The sequence below is a fragment of the Oryzias latipes genome, chromosome 12, assembly GCF_002234675.1.
Source record: "Oryzias latipes chromosome 12, ASM223467v1".
Classification (NCBI taxonomy): domain Eukaryota; kingdom Metazoa; phylum Chordata; class Actinopteri; order Beloniformes; family Adrianichthyidae; genus Oryzias; species Oryzias latipes.
In genome coordinates, this window is record NC_019870.2 from 12,254,338 (window position 1) to 12,275,764 (window position 21,427).

The following is a 21,427-nucleotide window of genomic DNA, read 5'->3' on the forward strand; positions in this document are numbered from 1 at the left end:
CTCGTTCGCTGTGGCGACCCCTGATGGGAGAAGCCGAAAGTGGAAGTTACCTTTCATAGATTTTACATAGAATTTCTTCAAAACATGGAATACATTTCTCACTAATTTTAAAGGTTTTCAAAATTGTCCAGATTTAAACCTGAATTTCGGTGTAGGACTCTCTGGTTTCTACTCCAGTGTTGAGAAAGGAAAAAGGGCAAAAGCTTCTTAGGGGCGCATGCCACATATAATCTTCATACCCATACGCTATCTATGAACCCTGTGGGGCATTTTTGCCCTGACATGGATCCACTTGATTAGTTATAAGGAGCGGGCCGGAATGAACCATTTTAAAGTCGTTTCCATGCTGTGTAAATAAAGGCGCACCTCCACCTCTTACACATCCAGCAGGTGTCCTAACACCCCACCACCACCACCACCACCGTCCATCAACCTAGAAAGGGATGGGGGGGGGGGGGGGGTGCTCCACTCTCACCTCTGCAGCAGTTAAGCCGGTGCTGAGTGTCTCTCACACTGTGGCGTCTACCTTAATCTGTTTTTAATGACGGCGCGGAGGATCCCTAGAGACCGTGCGCTCCTCAATCCCCACTGGCGCACATGCGCACACGTGCGCGCCAAGGCCCGAGGGTCCCAGTTACAATGTGTCCCAAAAAATGTATACTGACCTCCAAATCTTTGGATAAAAGCATATATTTCGATTTTTTCCCCCCATTTTTTGCCCAAAAACGTATCCTTCAAACGGTTTCCCACCAGGTCTTTGAAATCCAACAATAGTGCAATAATTGTCAATCATCCCCATTAAATTGATAAGCTTTAAATAGGCAGAATAATAGCTTAAATTGTCCTACAATGGGAAGGCTAAGCAGGATGATTTGCCACTGCTGACATGCCCGCGGCTTTACCAGCTCCAAATAATGCCATAGGTTAATGCATAAATAAGCAAATCAAATCCATGCGTTACCCCAATTCAATTCATTTAATTCCTCTTTAATAAAGAAGCGGCCCACCCCCTCTCCCCCCCTCCAGAGCCATTTACCTCGGAGGGGTTTTTTGTGATGAATGCTATAAATGTAAATCAATCTAGATGAGAAAGAATCCTATTGAAAGCGGGGAGAAATTTCATCAGGGAAAAAGGAGACAAACGTGGGAGGGGCGCGCTCATAAAAAGCAGCTGTTTCTCGGTAATCTTTTTTCGTGCCCTGTCACTCACCTTGCCTTTTCACTATCTCTGCTGCGCACAAAACTCTCCACCATTGTATTTACTTGCCATATCTTCTTTCCCATTACTTTGCGCACAGTCCATAACTGTGAGGAGAAAGACAGAAAGCACAACTTGCCCATTTTTTTCGGACAATCCCCTTGTAGTTGCTGGAGTGAAAAGAGGAGTGCATGGATGTCAAATTGCCCTCAAAACACCATGAAAGATTGATTTGCAGCACTTTTCAGGGCCCTGACATTACTCGGGGGGGAGCTGAATGGGAAACCTGTGAGCCTGGGATGGAATAAAGATGTCCTCTCTGCTGGAAAAGAAGGAAAACTGCCCATTTAGCCCCAGTCCATCAAGCCCGAAAAATAGGCAAGAGAGGAAAAAACACAGAAGACTGCGGCTATAGAGAAGAAAGGGGCCCGTATATACTCATCTAAACGTCTCCACAATACCGAGGGGGCTCCGAACATCCATGAATATTAAACCGCTTACCTCAACAAGGGCTTGAAAAAAAGTCCAGCACGTCAAAGCAGCTTTGCATTTTTCTGGACCTGAATAATGCCGGACTTTAAAAAAAAAAACTGGTTTCCATTCTTATTATTCCCGCGCTAACTCTTGACAAAAAAAAATATTACCAGCGCATGAATACGAAATGCATGAGAAAAAAACAGGCGAGCAACTCCCAGACTCCATGACCCACTTCTGTGCGTAAATGCGCAACTTTTGGTTCGCCCTAAATACTCGGAATTTCTTCTCTTGTCCATCTTGGCTTTTTTTTTCTTACTAGTTCTTACATATTTTGTTGGATAATTCTAAGAAATGAATTTACCAAGTGTAAAATCTCCTTAAATGTTTTCAAATCTCATGGGAAACGTTTATTTTATTTTCTATGAACCTTTAAAAAAAAGTTTGTTATTTTGAGCTTAAACGTGTTAATTTTATTTGTCCCCTCAGATAATTACTTAAGTAAAGTTTTGCCCCCCTCCTTTAAGTGCAGCAGGCAGGTCTGCACCGTGAGGGGTGTGTCGTTAATAAGTAATTAGACAGGGGTCACAGTAGCCACTTATATAAAGAGATCCTCACAGCCGGGCAGCGCAGCTTCACGCGCACAGTTTTGGAGCAGGAGGGCGAACTGAGGAACAGCAGCTCTGCGCACGTGTGTCCACTTGTTCTCCGTCTTCAGTTCTCACGGCGTCTCCACTCTGCATGATGGGCTCCGTGCTGCCCGCCGACACCTTGACTCTTAAGTCTGGATTTAAGTGCCCCGGTCGCGCGCTCTCGGACGTGATCACCTCGGACATCCTGCACAGTTTCCTGTACGGCAGGTGGAGGAACGTGCTGGGCGAGCACCTGGCTGAGGAGCGGCACAGCGCCAGCGTCAGCACAAAAACCGCCTTCACGGCTGAAGTCCTGGCCCAGTCCTTCGCTGGAGGTAAACTGGCCTGCTGTTTCACGCGGGTTTATCCCCAAGGTGTTTAATGTAATAGATGACTCTACTTTATCTAATCGTATTGTGCGGATACATTTTAATTATCAAGTCAATCGTGCATAAAAAGCGCACTCTTTAGTGCATTTTTGCTCACAAAACTCAAAGGTTGAACTAAACTCCAATCCTAGAGATGCGCCTTTTTAAAATTCCAAACTAAATAAAAAATAATAGTAAATTTGACTTATAAAAAGGGATTCCCAATGTTTTAAGATACTATTGCACACATTTTGCCCACCTTTCTTCTGATCCATTTCACGCATCAAGCCTTCCAGAGCAGCGAGAGTTCAGCGGCTTGTTGCGTGTAACTGCAGCTGACTGAAAGCATTTAATTCATTTGGTTAACTTTGTGCTTGACCTGGGAAAGTTTTCACTTAAACCTCGCGCAAGAGAGAAAAGAAAAAGAGTGTCCGTTCTTTGAGATGTCCAGAGGTTTTTATCCCGCATTCATCAATCTCCGGACAGTCTCTTTTCCTCTCTTGTCAGCTATGGGGCTCCCGAGCTTTTCTCTTTCTCTCCCCTTAAAAGATTTGCTGTTCCTCGCATAATGCAGCGTGAAGGCTAAATCTAATGCTATTCATTGCATGTCAAGCATCTAATCGCCTTTCCATTTTTTTGTTGCAGAAATTCCCCAGCCTTTTAAACAAGCCCTCGTTTCATTCAGCGCAAATTTATTGCTACAAAGTTCTTAAAAGGATAATGAATTTGGAATTAGCCGTTCCTTTTCCAGTAAACTTTAATGAATATCACATCTGAAGCATGACAAATTGCTGGACCCTGCGCAATAGAGGACCATTTAACCCCCATTCGGCGGGGCTTTTTCTCCTGCAATCTTTAAAAGAAATCTTTGATTTTGATCTTAAAGGCTCACCTTTTTATTCTTCTTCCTTTCACCCCTTTCTGCTGCGAATAAAAATGCTTTCCGAGGGGGTTTTTGCACAACAAAAACCTTCAATTCAGCCAGATAATCGAATTAAACGGATGATAAGGTGTAGCTTAATATTTCGTGACTGAAATACGATCCAGTTCATTTGCTGCTTTCAGAACTTTTGAAGGAAAAAAAAGAATAGTCCAGAGTTCTGGAGTTGCTGCGCATCACAAGCTTGCACTTTTTACCTTCAATCTGAAGCACATCTATCCACTTCTTTAACAAAACACCAAATTTCTGCTCTGACAGAAGTGCAGAAGCTGTCCAGCCTGGTTCTGCCCAGCGAGGTGATCATCGCTCAGAGCTCCATCCCTGGAGAAGGTCTGGGCATCTTCTCTAAGACATGGATCAAAGCAGGGACTGAGATGGGGCCCTTCACGGGGAGACTCCTTTCCCCTGAACACGTGGATCTACTCAAGAACAACAACCTCATGTGGGAGGTGAGCAACCACAGTCTGACTCCAACATGTACGGTTTTCTGTAAAACTTGTTTCATTGAAATTGTGTATTTGTTCTTTGAGCTCAGGTGTTCAACGAAGACGGAACGGTGCGTTACTTCATCGATGCCAGCCAGGAGGACCAGCGCAGCTGGATGACTTACATCAAGTGCGCCCGGAATGAGCAGGAGCAGAATCTGGAGGTGGTGCAAATCGGCAGCAGCATCTTCTACAAGGCTGTGGAGGTGAGAATTCCTCAAGAAAAAACTTTCAGTTCCATTTCGTTCTGGCTTCAAAAGTGCAGACTTTGCGCTATTTCTGCTCAAATGACTGAACAAGCACTGTCATGGATGGAAGGAAAGGCGCTTCCAAACTGCAGTATTTCCGTGTTGCTTTTTTCCCCTTAAATGTGCAACTTCCAGTGCTGGCCTTCAAAAACGGAAACCCAAAGAACAGAAGGCCTCAAAGAACCTGTTGCGCAAAAACGCACAAAATAAATAAAACAATACTTTTCCCTTGTTCTTAGACTATTCCACCAGACCAGGAGCTTCTTGTCTGGTATGGAAACACACACAACACCTTCTTGGGAATTCCCGGAGTTCCAGGAACTGATGAAGAACATCACAAGAAAAACAGAAATGGTGAGAACAACCAACCCTTCATCTGTCATAATGACTAAAACGTATTTTTGACGCACTAAACTATCCATATTTTAACTCTTGAAATATTTGACAGTTTTTACTCCTCCCAAGTATGGGTGAAAGCATCTCTACCATGTCGGATCATTTAATGTTTGATTTATAAAAAAACATGTTTCCTGTTTCTCTTGTCTAATGCGCATGTGAACCAATAAAAAGTTGGAAGAAATCTTGTTTTATTTCACTTATATGTCTGTTAAAATCAGAAATCTGTGGTTAGGGTTTGTTTTTGCTTTCTAGAATCCAAGAAAATACAAACAACTTGACTAATCCTGCATGAAAAACGTTGCAGATTTATAACACTCTTTTTTTCCCCCAGACGACTCTCACGCCCTTGATGGATCTTCCTCCTCCTGCTCTCCCTCTTCTTCCTCCTCCTTCTCCTCCAACACCACCACCAGTGGGCGGATGCGCTGCGTCATTTGCCACCGCGGCTTCAACTCCCGCAGCAACCTGCGCTCTCACATGCGCATCCACACTTTGGACAAGCCGTTCGTCTGCCGCTTCTGCAACCGCCGCTTCAGCCAGTCGTCCACACTGCGCAATCACGTGCGCTTACACACCGGCGAGCGGCCTTACAAGTGCCACGTGTGTCAGAGCGCGTACTCGCAGCTTGCGGGCCTCAGGGCGCACCAGAAGAGCGCGCGGCACAAGCCGGCGTCGCCCGGCGTGGCAGACGCGGCGCCTCAAGCGTCTCCTCCTCCCCAGCAGATGACTGCCAGGGCGCACCAGATGCCTCTGGTGCGGCACATCCCCACTGTGGTGCTATGATGATTGTCACACGCGCGGAACGACGTTGCACTTTAGGCCCAGCCCAGGACTGTATCTGCAGCCGTAAAGCGTGCTCTTAAAATCCCTTCATGATGACTGTAAATTTCAGATTCCTGCTATTTTTGTTCGGTCGTGGCCAAATTACATCGTGGAAAAAGTTGATTTTTGTATTTTGGAAGCCTAAATATTTGGTCAAGATGTCTTTACTTTTAGTGACGTCATACTTCGGTTCAGGCTGACAGTTTTACATCCAGTAATCTTTCAGCTTCATCTCATCCCACCAGCTCAGGCCTGTCCTCCGTTTTGTACAGTTCCAGTTGTCACTAACATTGACTTGGAAGAAATATGGAATTCTAAAGCTGCATTTGTACATGTGAATGTAAATACCGTTGTTGATTGAAACAAATTAAAGATGCAATATTGTAAAAAAAAAATCTTTCTCCTGCACTTTTCATCCAATGTATTTCCCCTATAAAAAACATGACAGTATGATAACTCGGATAACTTCACTTGATCCTTGAAGTAGATTTCAAACATCCCAAATGAGAAAATATGTTGAATGTTTTTTAGTCTTGAATTTGTGTTATTAAAACGCATTGGGAAACTTTAATCTTTTAGCAAGATTTTTTTTTAAAATGCGTCCCTCATGAGAAAAAAAATCCCCCCAAAATTTGAATTATTTCCCGATGCAGATTATTTAAGATCATAAACAAACTTTTATGGCTTTAATTTTCAACAAAGCAAACAAGACATATTGCAGAGCAGTATGAAAATGTGTTTAGACAAGCATCTCCAACTGCTTTTTATGAAGCTACTCTTTGACAAGTAAAGCAATTTGTTGATTTTCTTTAATTTTCTAGGTTTTCTTTGCAATTAAAGAAAACTAATGTAACTGTTTTTAAATTGAAAATTCAAGTAGTGACACTGATTATTATATGATTGAGTTTTTTTAAAGGAATTTAGTGATCAAAGACAGATTTAAGGTGTTGAAAATGTTTTTGACTATCTAATAGACATATAAAAAAATATAAACGTGAAAACATTGTGAAAAATTATTAAAATTGTGAGGTTTGTCATTAAAAAACTGAAAATCAGTCTTTATCCCACTATGTGAGAAGGACTGTCAGGACTACAGTTTAAATTTTAAAAGTGTATCAAAGTAATTCAGAATCACTTTTTATAAAATTGCTTTACTTAAATTACTCAAATATTACAGATGGGGATTTCAATGTGAAAAGTTTTGTTAATTTTTTTCATCTTCACTGCGTAGAAAAAATGTAAAAAAAAGAAATTCTCCAAAAAAACAATACTAAAAGTTCTGAAAAAATGATTTTTTTCAAAGAAATTATTTGCAAAATAAAGGACATCAAAATAACATTTGCAATATTATTCCAAGTGCAGTTCCAGTAAAACACTGAAATTCAACTTTCTGATTTACACAGATATTTACTTCGACGCACGACAGCGGGAGGAGTTGTGGATATATTGTTATTCAGAATGATTACTGTTCATCATTTTTTATTATTTTGATTTATTTTGATGTTACTTTTCATCATTATTAAGAAAACTGATGAATAGCTCATTAACTTGGAATTGTCAGCGATAGGGCATAATTGTTTGATGCAGTTGCATCTTATCTCCACGAGATGGCGTCAGACAACAGATAAAAGCTAGACAAGCAGCTAGGTCCTCTGATGGAGGGACAAGTTACACATTTAGGTGAAAAAGACAATCACACAATCTGAGTTTTTGTTTCCTTTTTTTCTTTTTTCAAACAAATTTGTGCATTAAGGATGTAAGGCTTACAGTATCCAGATGAATGAGTCGCATAGTGCACTTATATGCTTTCAGACTCTATCCACCTTCCAAATAGGAAGTTTTCAGATAGGTCGTCATTATTTTAAGTGCAGTGCAACATATATCAGATGTACAGCCATTTTTGAAATCCTAAGTGGGAAGGCATTCTTTTGTCAATGGAGATTTGCTTTTATCCATCCTTCTGAGGGCTGTAACCAGAAGCTTTTCCATTTCCACAGACTGTCCACACCGATTCTCCTGCACAACAGGAGAAGTCATTAGGTCATAGGTTCTTTAAACTTAAATTAATTATTTTACATATGAAAATCACCTTTACACTGGTAACCAGTTGATGTTTTCTCTTTCCCAGAGGATCCACAGCAAGAGCATACCCACACAGCTGCATTGTGCAGAGCTGAAAAAGGCCAGGAAGGGTCTGGATGTTTAATCAGCCACACTGAGACGATGCAGGAACAGGTAATCTGATCCTGTTCTTAGATTTCACAATTTTTAAAACAGCATTTAATGCTTCAAAATAGATTTTCTTAAATCCGTTAAATGTATACTGTAAACTTAATGGCTTGCCTAAAGCTGATACAGTTTGTAAAAATTGAGCTCAACAAATACTATTTTTGCAACAGAACAAATATGTTTCAGAACTCACCGGAAAATATTAGTCACAGCATGGCTCCTCACATTAAAATGTCTTTTTCGTGGTCTGTATGGAGATGCAAGTCCTCAATCAGTTATATGTCTTCCTTTTTAGTGCACCAAACCCAGAACACAGTGACACTGCAGTGTATCAGTCACAGAATCTCCTGTTATCCACTTACAGATGTTGATGCGCTGAACCAAGAGCTGCCACACGCGTAAGGTGTACAGTTACAACTTAGTGCTCCAATAGGTTTATTAAACATGAATGACAACATTGGTCCGGAGAAAAAAAAAGGAAAACCAGGTGACAATTTATTGTGACTTCATTGATGTGTTACAAGTTAAAAAGATCTGCTTTTTGTCTTTCTTGAAGAAGTTAATCAGTGATTGTACTTTTTTGCGGTGCTGTAAATACACTCGCTGGTCGCTTTATTAGGAACACCTGTCTAACTGCTCATTAACATAAATTTCTAATCAGCCAATCACATGGCAGCAACTCAATGCCTTTAAGCATGTGGACATTGTCAAGATGATCTGCTGCACCAAGCATCAGCATGGGGAAGAAAGATTATTACGTGACTTTGAATGCTGGTCTTAGTCTTTAAGAAACTGCCAATCTACTGGGATTTCCATCCACAGCCATATCTACAGTTCACAGAGAATGGTTTGAACAAGAGACAATATCCAGTGAGTGACAGTTCTGTGGGTGGAAATGCCTTGTTGATGCCAGAGGTCAGAGGAGAATCGCCAGACTGGTTTCAGCTGATAGAAAGGCAACAGTAATTCAAATAAGCACTGGTTACAACTGAGGTCTTCAACCAAGAGCATATCTGACGGCACAACACATCCAACCTGTAGACAGAGTAGCTACAGCAGCAGAAGACCACACCAGGTGGCACTCCTGTCTGCTAAGAAGAAGAAACTGAGGCTCACCAAAATTGGACAATAGAAGATTAGAAAAATGATGCCTTGTCTGATTATTCTGGATTTCTGCTGCCACATTCAGATTGTGGGGTCAGAATTTGCCTTCAATAACATGAAGGCATGAATCCATCTTACCTTGTATCAACGGTTCAGGCTGTTGGTGGTGTATTCATGTGGGGTACATTTTTTTGCACACTTTGGGCCTCTTAGTACCAATTGAGCATGAATACAATGCCACAACCTTCCTGAGTATTGTTGCTGACCATATCCATCCCTTTATGACCACAGTGTAACGTCTTCTTATGGTGACTTCCAGCAGAATCATCTCAGACTGGTTTCTGGAACAAAATAATGAGTTCACTGGACTCAAATGGCCTCCCCTGTCACCAAATCTCAACCCAACAGATCACCTTTGGGATGTGGTAGAACGGGAGATTGGCAGCATGGATGTTCAACCAACAAATCTGCAGCAACTACGGGATGCTATCATGTCAATATGGATCAGACTCTCAGTTTTGAAGGCAAAAGGGGGTCCAACCTGGTACTAGCATGGTGTACCCAATGAAGTGGCTGTGAGTGTAGATTAACACAATAAAAGACCATGTAGAAGTCTGACAACATGATTTAAAAATGATTTAATTTTAATGATTTAAAAATTTAAAGTGCAGGTCTAGTTCCACTTAAAATGTGACAAGGGTGAACATTACAAAAATAATAAAATAAAATGCATCATTTGTTCCTCTTGGGTCGAGTAAAGCCTAACTTGTGCATTAATGTTCTTATTCAAATATATTTCACATGGGAAGAAAAAACTTCATAAAAACTTTATTTATAAAAAGCACGTCAAATAAATATGTGAATGCCGAGGGGAATCATGGGAAGAAATAAACATCAGTTTATAGAATCCTTAATACAGCAACTATAAAGAAAGTAAAACAAAAAAAAAACAAAATAAAATAAAAAGGAACTAACTTCAAGCAGCGAAAAGATTGAATCGATTGAGTTGGTCTTTCCGCATCGATGCCTCTGCTATCTGCTTGTTAAGCTCCGCTGTGTTGCTGGGCGATTGTTTTCATTTTGTGCGGTTAGCCTTCAACGCAGCCTAAATGTTTCTCTTCAAAAAACTTTGATCAGCAGGTGAGTCACATTTCACATCGCTTGTTTTTTAATTGAACGCAAACTAACTCGTCAACTCGTGAGATGACACTGCCTGTTTGGGAGCCAAACCGCGTCTTGTTGCGACAATTTAGCCTCGTTAGCTAAAAGTTGAGACAAATGTCAGCTAGCAGCTAGTTAGCTCTTAACAAGTTAGCCGGTTTAACTAGCTAGATAGATATATTTGTTTGTTTTAGCTGCAAAGAAATATCGTAAATCGATTAGAAACGCGCTAAAATTGATATATATCCGAGTAGTTCATGTTGACACATACGATAACCGATTTTGCTGTTGGTGTAAACAGGATAAGGATTCACCATTGAACTACATAGAAAAACAACTCTTCAGCAAAATATGTTGAGCCACACAAGCTATGAAGGAAAACGTTTAAGACATTAGTTATTGTTATTGTAGTTACATAAATAAATGGGGTAGGGGGAGGGAGAACACACTTTAAGAGTTCATATATTCATCTTTTTTATTTTTTATTAAGAGTTCCGTTTTGTTTTTGTTTTGGCTTAGGACGCGACTTTCTGAAGAACTAGAAGAAGTAGAAAAATTGACTCCCAAAATTTAAAGTTTGTCCAAAACCGGATTAAAAGAGAAAACTCTTATATGACAGTTAGTTACGTTTTGTTTAGCTGTTGCTTTTCAAACACGAACAACGAGTTTTATTTTTGGAACATTTATTGCCAAAACTGGCTACATTAGGAACGCTTAGATGATAGATCTACTGGCCCGAAAAGCAGCAAGATTTTATTTGTTCTTTAGCATCTAATAGTTGGGAAGTGCTCTGAATAGTTTCATTATGGCATGAGAATTAAACATTTTAAGTAATTATATATAGAGGACTGTAACCTTTAACAGTAAAAGAGCCATTTGGTCCAGTTTTTTACTCACCAAAACCCAACAAGAGCTGCAAAGTCTCACTTTGTTTAGAAAATACCCTTTATTTATGTTTTTGTAACCTTTAAGCCATTTACTAATAAAATGTAGTTTTTATGTATTTACAATAATTTAATTAAGACAGTGTGATATTTTTCCTATATATGAATATTTTACCGGTAATTTATTTTACTCTAGACAAATGCACATACGAGTTCCTTTCAAAATAAAACACACCTTGTTTAAATAAGATCCTTTTGCTGCAGCAAATTTACTTAAATTAAAAATGCAAGAAAGTAAAGTCAAACATGGATTTTATTTTTTATAATTATCTGTTTGGTGTTTCTTCATCCTTTTTCTCTTGAATATAAACATGACAACATTAGGGAGCCTCAGGTTGACGCCTGGTACTACAAAGTAGCATTTTTTTGTGATTTTTAAATATCAATTATTTTTGATAGTTTTGGATAGGGTACTTAAAAATACGTTTGCTGAAATGTTTATAGATATACCCAAATGTGCCATGATTAATAGCAAAGGGAAAGGTTTATAAGGAGAGATTGATACAAAGAAAATTATTAGGATTATTTAGTAAGTTGATGCAAACTTTAAAGTACTGCTTTTATTGAAAGTTAAAGGCCCATTAGTTGTCATACACGTACCTTGGTGTGTGACATTTGTTCTCTGCATTTTACCCATCCCTTTGGGCAGCAGTGAGCTGCAGACACAGCTGTGCTCTGGATTTAACCCAAATCCAGCCCTTCATGCTGATGTACCGCAGCTCCTTCATTCCAACCGCTGTTGGACTGGACAACTAAACAGTCTTACAACAGATGCAATAATGGTTTATTCCTGACAAAAACATTCAATGCTCTACTGCTTTTTTCTTTAGTTCCGGGGCTTTTCATTTTCTCCGTCAGTTCATTACAGTGTTTATAATGAGAGTTTTTGAAGAATTGTATTTTATTTAATGTTGTTTTTACCTTACCTGTGATTGTTTTACCCATTTTATTTTTCCTTGCACCTTAATGCTTGATCCCCAGAGCTGCTGTAACAATTGAATTTCCCCACAGCAGGATCAATAAAGTTCATCTTATCTTACGAGTGTAAAGCATACCCTATTTTTAGTCTTTGGTACAACTCCACAGTAGATTTCAACTTACAACCTTCCTGTCTCAGGGCAGAAACTGTACCACAAGGCCACTGAATTGGTTGGTTAGTTTCAAATCTTTAAATTAACAGAGAATAAAGGCTTCATTCGGTTGCAATAAAACCATTTTGTTTAATTAAAAGTCAGCTTGTGGTCTTTATTAGCAGAAGCATGGCTTTGGTTCAGCTCAGTAAATTTCACAACACTACATGTTATTTCTGAATGTGGAGAAAGAGATCTGCTGCAGAGCTTTGGAGAAAAGCCAAGCTGAGTGGAAAGAAATGAATAGGAACAAGTTACGTACTTAAAGTGTGTGTGTTCTTGTGACTCAGAAGCAAACAGCCATAAAGCTAACATAAAGTACTCGTGTGTTTCAGGATGTTAGGATGGAGGGCTGTCTACTTCTGCCCGACAGCTTGGTTTTGGAGATCTTCTTGCGTCTGTCTCACACTGCCGTGCTGAGAGCTGGTCTGACCTGCAGACAGTGGCAGGCCGTCTCCAGAGATGAGTTCCTGTGGAGGGAGCTGTTCTACAACTACTACCGGATACCCCGCTCTGTACCTCGACACCCCTGTAAATACTTTGTGTTTTTCTAGGAAGCATTTCAACTAAAATGTTCTAACTTTTTTTTCCTCAAAGATACACGTTTAAAGTAACTTTGATTCTGTGTGCAGCGGCTTTTTCCTGGTACAGGGAGTTCAAGCGCCTCTATGACTGTATCCCCTGTGTGGAAGTTCAGACGCTTAGAGAGCACAGCGACCAGGTTCTACACTTAGCTTTTTCTCATAGAGGTCACCGCTTCTCCTCCTGTTCCAAAGACTGCACAGTTAAGGTAGGATGATGTCACTTTTATGTTGGCTTCCTTTTATTTTCTGTCTCCCAAAGTGAGCTGTGACTGTTTGATCCTAAAAAAAGTAACAAAACTATTAAACTTCACGACAGAAGATGCGTTTTGTAACTTGATTAGAAAAGAGACACTGTTAGTTTCCATAAAAAACTCCTTTACAAGATAAATCAAAGCGATCCACTTTTTTGTTTTAAACCCGTCGTATTCTTGCAGCTGTGGGACACGGAGAGGCCAGATGGAGTTATTTCACTGGTACACAGCTCAAGCATGCGCCAGTTCAACTGGGGCTACACCCAGTTCTCCCAGTTCAACGCTGACGACAGCCTGCTGTTGGTTTCTGGAGTCTATCTGGGCCCTCACCACTCTTCGTCAGGGGAAATCGCCGTCATAAGCATGGGTATGAATTTAAAAAAGTGTTTTCTACATTTATCTGGAGGATTGATTTCAGATTTCACCTTGGTTACAAATAATCTTTTTCCCCCACCATAATGTATTTGTGATTATTTTTAAAGACTCCCTCTAAAAATCGTATTTTTGACCTTTTTCTGATGATGGTGGACATATGTTGGGAAAATAAGCTTCAAGTTGCATTTCTGAGTATTTCTTTATGCAAATTGTTGTGATTCAGGTGCAGACAAAAAAAAATCCCTGCTTGATGCCGCTTTGTTGAGGTGTAGAAAATGCACTGACAGGGTGGGCCACAAGCTGTCTGGTCTGCCCTGGAACAAGGAGGGGAAGGGGGGCGGGGTTGCTCCACGGCAACTGTCCTGCCCACAACTCAAATTTCTACTGAACTACTGCCGCTCTGCAGAAACTATGTCCTAGAAAATTATACAGGTTTTTTGATTTAGGCGAAAAACAGCATAATCATAATAAAAAAAAAGACACTGGGAACACTGGGAAAAAACCCCAAAGATGATCAGAGGAATCTTTAAGCAAATATAACAAAAAATGTAAACTCAGAATGAGTAACATGTATGAAATCAATCTAAACTTGTTACATCTAACTGAAATACAATATTATGTCGCTTCCAGCATTTTCAGGATGACAGTCAAGCACAAAAAAACAATAGAACTATTTTAGGCCGATTAATTTTTTTATTTTTTCATGGAAAGCAAATTGTAGAGGTATGAGATTTGTTGCTCATCCGTCTCATTTCAATGCACCCATACAGAAAACTACACACTGTTGTCGCGGGTTAGAAACAAGCCGTATGATGTCTTTGGCTGCTGGTTAAACGAAACTCACCTGATCTCTGGAAACTTGCACTGGATCGGCAACATGACATCCTGCTCGGTTCTCTGGCTCAACAAAGCCTTCCAGGTGAGACAGAGCCAGAATTTTCTTTTAATATTCGTTCTTTGCTAAAGTCCAAACTACAAAATAACATATTTTTCTTCTTTTAGGACATCGAATCAGAAAACGTCAATGTGGTCAAGCGCCTCTTCAAGATCCAAAACATCAATGCCAGCACCATTCGTACGGTGATGGTGGCTCACTGCCATCGCCATGACAACCCAGACCTGCTGCTGGACTATGAGGCTCAGTCTCAGGCCAGGAGGCAGAAAGGAGAGCAGCATTCTCAGCACCAACCGCTCCTCTTCGACCTGGGAGCCTCTGGAAGTGAAGAGGAGCTGGAGGAAGGGGAGGAGGAAGAAGAAGACTATCATCGGGACTCCAGAGGTCACAGCTTCTCTGCCCGTCGTCCCCAATCCTCTGTCTCAAGCCTGGAGCAGGTTATTCATGTAAGATAAACGTTTAATGAAGGCGATTTTTGCCATATATTTTGGCTTGGAAGCCCATTCTTACTTATTTTTCTTTCAGAGTTGTAAAAATGTAAGAAGCAGTGATCGAGAAATCGAGTCCAAGGTCGCTCAGATGATGGGCCGAGTCCACACAAAGGCCCCTGAGTCCAGCCTCATCCAGTCCGCTGAGTCTGCGGAAGATGAAGACAAAACGTATTTACTGTTTACCACCGGCAGCCTTACATACTCTCCTCACCAGATCGGTAAGATTTCAAATACTCCAGAGTAAATAGATACATCTCAGTTTAACTCTCATGCGAGTTTTTTTCTCATCTTCTAGGCATTAAGAGAATCAAACCAGACCAGATGACAACTTCTGGTCCTGTTCTTGGGGAAGAGCGGAGCTCAGAGTTTTTTGATTCCCTGGACCATGTTATTGATATCCACGGCCACATCATTGGGATGGGATTGTCACCGGACCACAGGTAAAGATAATAAAACCTCTCAAGTGCATCCTCAGAACACAGAGCCACGCCATGAAGTAGGAAAACAGCAAATTCTGAGGCGTTCTCCTCTGCTGTCACTACTCAGGTACCTCTATGTGAACAGCCGGGCGTGGCCAGCGGGATGCGTCATCTCTGACCCCATGTCTCCGCCTCCCATCGCTGAAGAGATAGACCTTCACGTCATTGACCTGAAGAGCTTAAGGGAGGAAAGGAGGAGCCTGCGGGCTCACCGGGCCTTCACACCCAACGATGAGTGCTTCTTCATCTTCCTCGATGTCAGCAGAGACTTTGTTGCCAGGTCAGTTGCCATAAATCAGCTTTTCAGACAAACATGCTGGTCCTTTTAAAAAAAATGAATAGCTGGTTAAATGATTTATAACAATGCAAGAAGGAGTTTCCAATCACAACACCCCACGTTTTAATTTCCTGCAGAAAGAAACACCTCTGCCCTGTGGGTGGTCATGTTTCCAACTGTTGGGGACTTTTTCTGTTGAATATACCAAAAATAATTAAAAGAAAGCAAAATTTAGTCAACAATTTCCCAAAATAAAAAGACAAGAAAAGTATATCTTACTCATTTCATTCAACGCTTTTTTAACTTTTGTTTTACTTTAGAATTTGCGCCATTAATTCATCTTTAAAACAGTTTTTTGGGGTTAATGCCTAATATCAATCTTTTAGTACAACCACACATATATTTTTGATTATTTTACTCAATAATTCAACAAGAAACCCGAGATTTTGCAAAATTTGTCTTTTATTTTTCAGCAAAAATTGAGCTCAAACTATTTTAATGTTTTATAAAAAAGAGCAGAGACAAAGTTAAAATGAATAAATCCACACACAAAATAAATAAAAGGTCAAAAATGAGTGAAAATTGTCTTAAAAAAAAAACAAAGTTGGGGGGAAGGTTCATCAAATTTGCAAGGAATTATTCCAAAGGTATCAAAATTTGGTGTTATACTTGTTGTGTTTGTTTTAAACCAAAACATTCAAGGCTAAAATCATGCTTTGACTTAACTGTTAAATTGTTAAAGCGCTTTGAGCGTCTGGAAAAGCACAGATAAATCTAATCCATTATTATTATTAATTGACCTCCTGACGTTGTATCCCTGCGATCTCCATCTGTAGTGGAGCAGAGGACAAGCACGGCTACATCTGGGACCGACACTATAACATCTGTCTGGCCCGGCTGGCGCACGACGACGTTGTGAATTCGGTGGCGTTCAGCCCAGCGGATCAGGAGCTGCTGCTGTCCGCCAGCGACGACTCCACCATCAAGGTGTGGCGCTCGCCGCGGATGGTCCGTCTCGCTCAAGCGTCTCCTCGGAAGCTGAGGCACCGCAGCCTCCTGCCGTCGTGGCTCACCCGCACCAGAAACTCCACAGCCGCCGGCAGCGTGAACGGAAAACCCTGAGCCCGGGTGAAAATCTCTCTGGGAGGTATGGAGCAGGGTGAAGAAGCCTGGTCACCCCGCCGGCCAAACATACACTCCATGTTTGTGTACAGTGTGGTTACAACTTTGTGGTTTTGCTCGAGTCTCTGTAGTGACCTAACGCCATCAGGAGACGCGTGACTCAAGTCTATACACAAGGGGGCGCCGTTGCACCACACAATGGAGAAACCGCTACAGAAACTGCTGAAATGAAGCATAGCAGATGGAAACAGTCATGTGTTGCTGCCTAAATGCACATCACCAATGTCCCGAAGTGTCTCCTAAGGTCATCAGACTGATCTACAGAGGAAGCCACTGCTGCAGTACAAGTCATGCCAACTGCAGCCGTTTCTTTCTCCATCGTCCTCATTATTGGGCCGGTAACTGATTTATGTTTATTTTTGCCAATTCATAGAAAGATTTAATATGTTTCCCGATTAAAACTTTGCAAATCCTGATTCAAAAGAGTTAAAAAAAAAAAAAAAAAAAAGGAGAAAGCCAGCTTGAGCTGTATTCCCTGTGGTCTTCCTTGGTTTTACGGTTGTCAGGTTTTTATGCTTTTGTGGACCCGGAACTATTGTTCTTTGTAGATTTATCGAGTAATTTATTCCAAAAGATTTGTCCAGGAGTATTTGGCGTAAAGCATGACTGTATAAAAAGAGGTCTTTGTAGCTGGTTGTTACTCCCGTCGGTGTAATATGAAAGTGTATTTGTAAGCCTCCTTATGAGAAGAATTAGAATTTCTTCTAAGAAAGGAACCCCAGAAACTGATGCCTGCTTGACGGTCTAAATTAAAAAAGGGAGATGCCAGCGACTTTTCAACTGTCACTATTTATGTGCACAACAGGCGCTGGAACATTTAAAAACATAATATAAATGTGGCACAAGATTAAAGCATTAACTCTACACTTTGTTTTTTTCCTTTAACGCAGTTTGAGCTCTGATAAAACTCACCGTTTGAAACTTTTTTATGTTGTAACTCTCAAATTAACACAAAATGCAAAAAAACCCAGACTTTATCATGATAATAAATGAATAAAATGAGAATAACTATGATGTTTTAGGCTGCAAAGATGTAACACAGTTTTGTAAGGAAGGTAGAAGTGCATCCAGCAGCATATTCACCCACACAGTTCATGGAAGGAATGTCTTCAAACTTCACGTTTCAGGTCAAAGAAGCGTTTTTTAATGTCACGTTTGACTCTTTTGCTATAGAAACCCTTGAGCCCTTTAAAACGTGCAGCGTTATCAGTGACAATTGCAGCTGTGTGATGTGCTTCTTTGCCCAAAACATTCTCAAAAAAACCCATCTCTTAATGCGCGGGGGAGTAGAATATTTTAATGTTCTCTGCATTGGAGCATCTTTCTTTACATTCATGCTTCAAAATCTTCTCTCTCCCCCTTTTATGAAAGTAATCCTCTTTTATGAATATACATATTTAAAAATCCCTGAAGTAAAGATAAAGAAACCCTGCCACATTGATGTTTCTCTTTACTGTTGATCAGCTTTTAGGTTTGTAGGACATGTTTTTAGATGAGTCTGCATTATTTGGATGTCTCCGATGCCACATTAAGACAAAAAGAAAATCATTTGTGTACCTCAGGTCTGAAAATGTCTGTTTCTAACTGCCGAATTTTCCAGTTTCTGCAAGTCGATGTCCTCACTGAATAAAAGCTCTTTGAATTAAATGTGTTCATTATTGTTTAAACAACTCAAATTTTATTTGGAGCTGAATTTAAAAAGAAAAAAAAAAAATCAAACAAATCCCATTCCCAATTAATTTCTGTAATATTTCTCAGGTAAAATAAATAGCTTTTGCATTCAATTGAAATTTAAGAATTTATTTTAATAAGAAGAAATCTTTATTTAAAGTCACTAGTTGTTTAAAAATATTTTTTTCATATTCCCTAAAGGAAGTAAATGTGACAAAGTAATATTTCATCAAACTGCATTGAGCCAGAAATTAGTTGTAACTGATGAATTCACTTTTTGAAGTGACATCCAGGTCTCCTCTGCTTGTAGTTTTTAGTTATCACTATGATGGAATTCTGGATAGATTTACAATAACCCTCATCTTTAAATCTGTTGTATTTGACTGTTTTAAAGAGAAACAAAAAGATTTTTTGAGTCCAGACTAAATAAGACGGTAGGAGATGCTCATAGTGGACATTTGTCTCCTCACTTGATTGAGGTTTTAAATTTGAAAGATAATAATCCAAAAACTGGTTTGTACATGAAGTGCTTCATCCTTTCATTTTTGACTTGGCAGTTTCTGTTAATTTTAGATGTTCTTGAAATGATGCAGGACGTGTTTTCACTTTTCTTTATGGAAAATTCTTAAGATAATTTCCAAAATTCGGGTTTCAAAGAAGTTTTGCAGTTTTTTTTTTTAATTTCTTATTGCTTTCCTTAGGTAATTAATGCAATCAATGTTTGAAAAAACATGTTTTCATAGTGTGCTCTACCAAAAACATAAATCCTCTTAATGTATCCATATGCTGCTATGGTAATAACTTTTGTAATGTAGACTGTTCACTAATACGTTCATTTTCATTTCTAGCAAAAGTTTCAGGCATTACCTCAATTCTGCCCCATCTAAGGTTGGGTTTCCCTTGAGTCACTTCTGTTCAACCGAATGACTGCAAGCGTCCGTGTCATTGCTGCATTGTTCACATGATGAGTAAGGGGTCTTAACGTTTCTCAAATCGGATCTTTTACCGAGTCATTTTGTTTCATTTCATGAACAGTTCATGGTGTATGGCTCTGTGAACGCTGCTAATGTGCTGGAAAGTACAACCGCAAGAAAAAGTAGCCAGAACATGACGTAGTGAGTAACCTTTGACTGAAAGTTAAAGGTTAAGTCAGATTACAAACTGTTTTCAGGAACCAAAAAACCTTGGAAAGTCAGTTCTGAGCAGTGTTTTGCTGTAGCATTAAAGAAACACACGTGCTTCATTCACATGCAGCTGGGTTGTTTTTAATTATAGTGATCAGCAGCCGTCCACATATCCTTAGCTCAGACAAAACAAGTGCTTAACTTAGATCTGATCTTTGGGTTGAATGGAGGGAGGTTCCCCCAAAGCACAAAGAATACATTTCGTTGCAAAAGCTTCAGAGAACTGAAACTCAGCCAACTATGGGGACAACACCCTGCTGTCAGTAAATGCAGTTCCTAGAGAAGTATGTGAACCTTTGGTTTCAATAACTGGTTTAACCTCCTTTGTCGTTGCTTTTTATACAGCTGTTTCTGTTTTTTGTATGGATGTGAAGAGAATTCGTGACTGACCACACCCCTCCAGGAAGAGTCTTTACTTTCTATTTATCATTTTCTTATACGATTTGTGTGATTACCTTGTTGTATCTCCCTTCTGTTGCTTTTCACTTGATGGACAGATGGTCTTAAGTTTGATTGCAACAATCCCATATAAAGGCAGTTTTTAGTTGGTGATAGCAATCTGTACAACCCCAAACCATGATGCATCCTCCACAGTGTTTCACATGAGCTTTTGATGTCGGTGCGGTCTGGCTTTTTTCTTTACCCGTGTTCTATCCAAACCCATTTTAGTTTTGTCTACAAACGTTTCAGCCCGTAGGTGTTTGGAATATCCAACAAGCTTCTTTTTTTTTGTAAACAATATTCAAATCCTTTAGTGCAGTGTTTTTCAAACTTTTTGGAGCCACGGCACACTTTAACCTTGACAAAAATCCTGCGGCACACCAGCATCCAAAAATTAAAATAAAAAAAGGAGACACTCATAGTCTGTATTGATCTACAGCCCCTCCACAATCTCACATGCATTTCTGTGATAATTGTGGCATAAAAAGGTGGGAGTTGCAGCTGTTTTTTCTAAAAGATGTAATAAAAGTTAAGATTTGAAAACTGTTTAATGCGTGTTCGTTGTGGTTTCAAGACGTTTAACAAGGACGACTCATTGTGCGCTGAGCCGCTGTCACTTTAACCCAATGCATCAGGGGAGATGTAGTGCAATCAGCCACCGAACGCAGACAGACTAGCGTCTCTGAGCTTCACTGTTTTGTTCACTTTTTCTACGGTGTGATACCGGATTCTTTGGAAAGCTACACTGCTAAATATGAGCTTTATCTGGTAGTTTTGTTGGAACTGAGGGACTTTATGAGTTAAATCAGAACAAGGAAGTGAAGACTTAAACCACTTCTGATTGGTCAGAATGATGACGTTTGATAAAGCCTCTAAGAATGATTGGTGGAGACAGTTAAAGGGGCGGGACCTTTCAGAAAACAGTTATCGCTCCAGCTAAATCGCGGTACCGTCATTCTTATCAAAATATATTTAATAGAATCAAATAAACACAAAGAAAAAAGTATTTTACGATCTTTCTTATTCTAACTACTCAGTGTTTTATCAGGGCATGTTTGGATGAACACAGAGCTGATATCCTGGAGATGGAAAATGTTTTTGGATCAGTTGAGGGCAATTTCCCACAGCACACCTGACCATGGCATCTCCCATGGCACACTAGTGTGCCGCGGCACACTGGTGGAAAAACACTGCTCTAGTGTTTCTCCGTAAACTCTCTAAATGTTGGCATGTTCCTATAAGTCGTTGTCACTTTTAGGATCTGTATTCAGCTTCTCATTGAGGGATCCCTGCTGTTCTCCTTAGTTTCAGCTTTTAAAGACAGTCCCCCCCCTTAGGCACAGGAGCAACACACTAACTCTCATCACATTGCTTGGATTCCAAAATGCCTGAATGATTATCTCTTAATGCAGTCTCTACCCCGAGGGTTCACCTACCTGTTCACCTCTGCGGCATTAATGTAA

General features: G+C 40.1%; 2 protein-coding genes and 1 long non-coding RNA gene across 3 annotated transcripts; 2 read left to right on the forward strand and 1 right to left on the reverse strand.

Moving 5' to 3' along the window:
- Positions 1 to 2,291: 2,291 nt before the first annotated feature.
- On the forward strand, positions 2,292 to 5,961 carry prdm12 (PR/SET domain 12). The gene is made up of 5 exons (XM_004074755.4): positions 2,292 to 2,639; positions 3,871 to 4,061; positions 4,148 to 4,303; positions 4,585 to 4,699; positions 5,076 to 5,961. The coding sequence occupies exons 1-5, from the start codon at positions 2,414 to 2,416 to the stop codon at positions 5,525 to 5,527; spliced, it is 1,140 nt and encodes a 379-aa protein (XP_004074803.1). The 5' UTR covers positions 2,292 to 2,413; the 3' UTR covers positions 5,528 to 5,961.
- A 1,032-nt stretch (positions 5,962 to 6,993) lies between these two features.
- On the reverse strand, positions 6,994 to 8,349 carry LOC105355228. The gene is made up of 4 exons (XR_909692.3): positions 8,158 to 8,349; positions 7,989 to 8,042; positions 7,656 to 7,739; positions 6,994 to 7,582 (listed from the first exon to the last, which is right to left on the reverse strand). It is a non-coding gene; the product is annotated as an uncharacterized LOC105355228 (long non-coding RNA).
- Positions 8,350 to 9,816: 1,467 nt separating this feature from the next.
- fbxw5 (F-box and WD repeat domain containing 5) lies at positions 9,817 to 18,315 on the forward strand. The gene is made up of 10 exons (XM_004074756.3): positions 9,817 to 10,039; positions 12,470 to 12,665; positions 12,767 to 12,924; positions 13,153 to 13,336; positions 14,115 to 14,263; positions 14,347 to 14,685; positions 14,765 to 14,948; positions 15,026 to 15,170; positions 15,277 to 15,489; positions 16,323 to 18,315. The coding sequence occupies exons 2-10, from the start codon at positions 12,479 to 12,481 to the stop codon at positions 16,606 to 16,608; spliced, it is 1,845 nt and encodes a 614-aa protein (XP_004074804.1). The 5' UTR covers positions 9,817 to 10,039; positions 12,470 to 12,478; the 3' UTR covers positions 16,609 to 18,315.
- The last annotated feature ends 3,112 nt before the right edge of the window (positions 18,316 to 21,427 follow it).

Bases quoted from the DNA above. Each gene is read 5' to 3' on its own strand.
- prdm12 (XM_004074755.4), top strand. From the start codon at position 2,414: ATGATGGGCTCCGTGCTGCCCGCCGACACCTTGACTCTTAAGTCTGGA. The intron at 4,062-4,147 runs GTGAGCAACCAC...CTTTGAGCTCAG, and splicing joins ACAACAACCTCATGTGGGAG to GTGTTCAACGAAGACGGAAC. The intron at 4,700-5,075 runs GTGAGAACAACC...TTTTTCCCCCAG, and splicing joins TCACAAGAAAAACAGAAATG to ACGACTCTCACGCCCTTGAT.
- fbxw5 (XM_004074756.3), top strand. From the start codon at position 12,479: ATGGAGGGCTGTCTACTTCTGCCCGACAGCTTGGTTTTGGAGATCTTC. The intron at 12,666-12,766 runs GTAAATACTTTG...TTCTGTGTGCAG, and splicing joins CTCTGTACCTCGACACCCCT to CGGCTTTTTCCTGGTACAGG. The intron at 15,171-15,276 runs GTAAAGATAATA...GTCACTACTCAG, and splicing joins GGATTGTCACCGGACCACAG to GTACCTCTATGTGAACAGCC.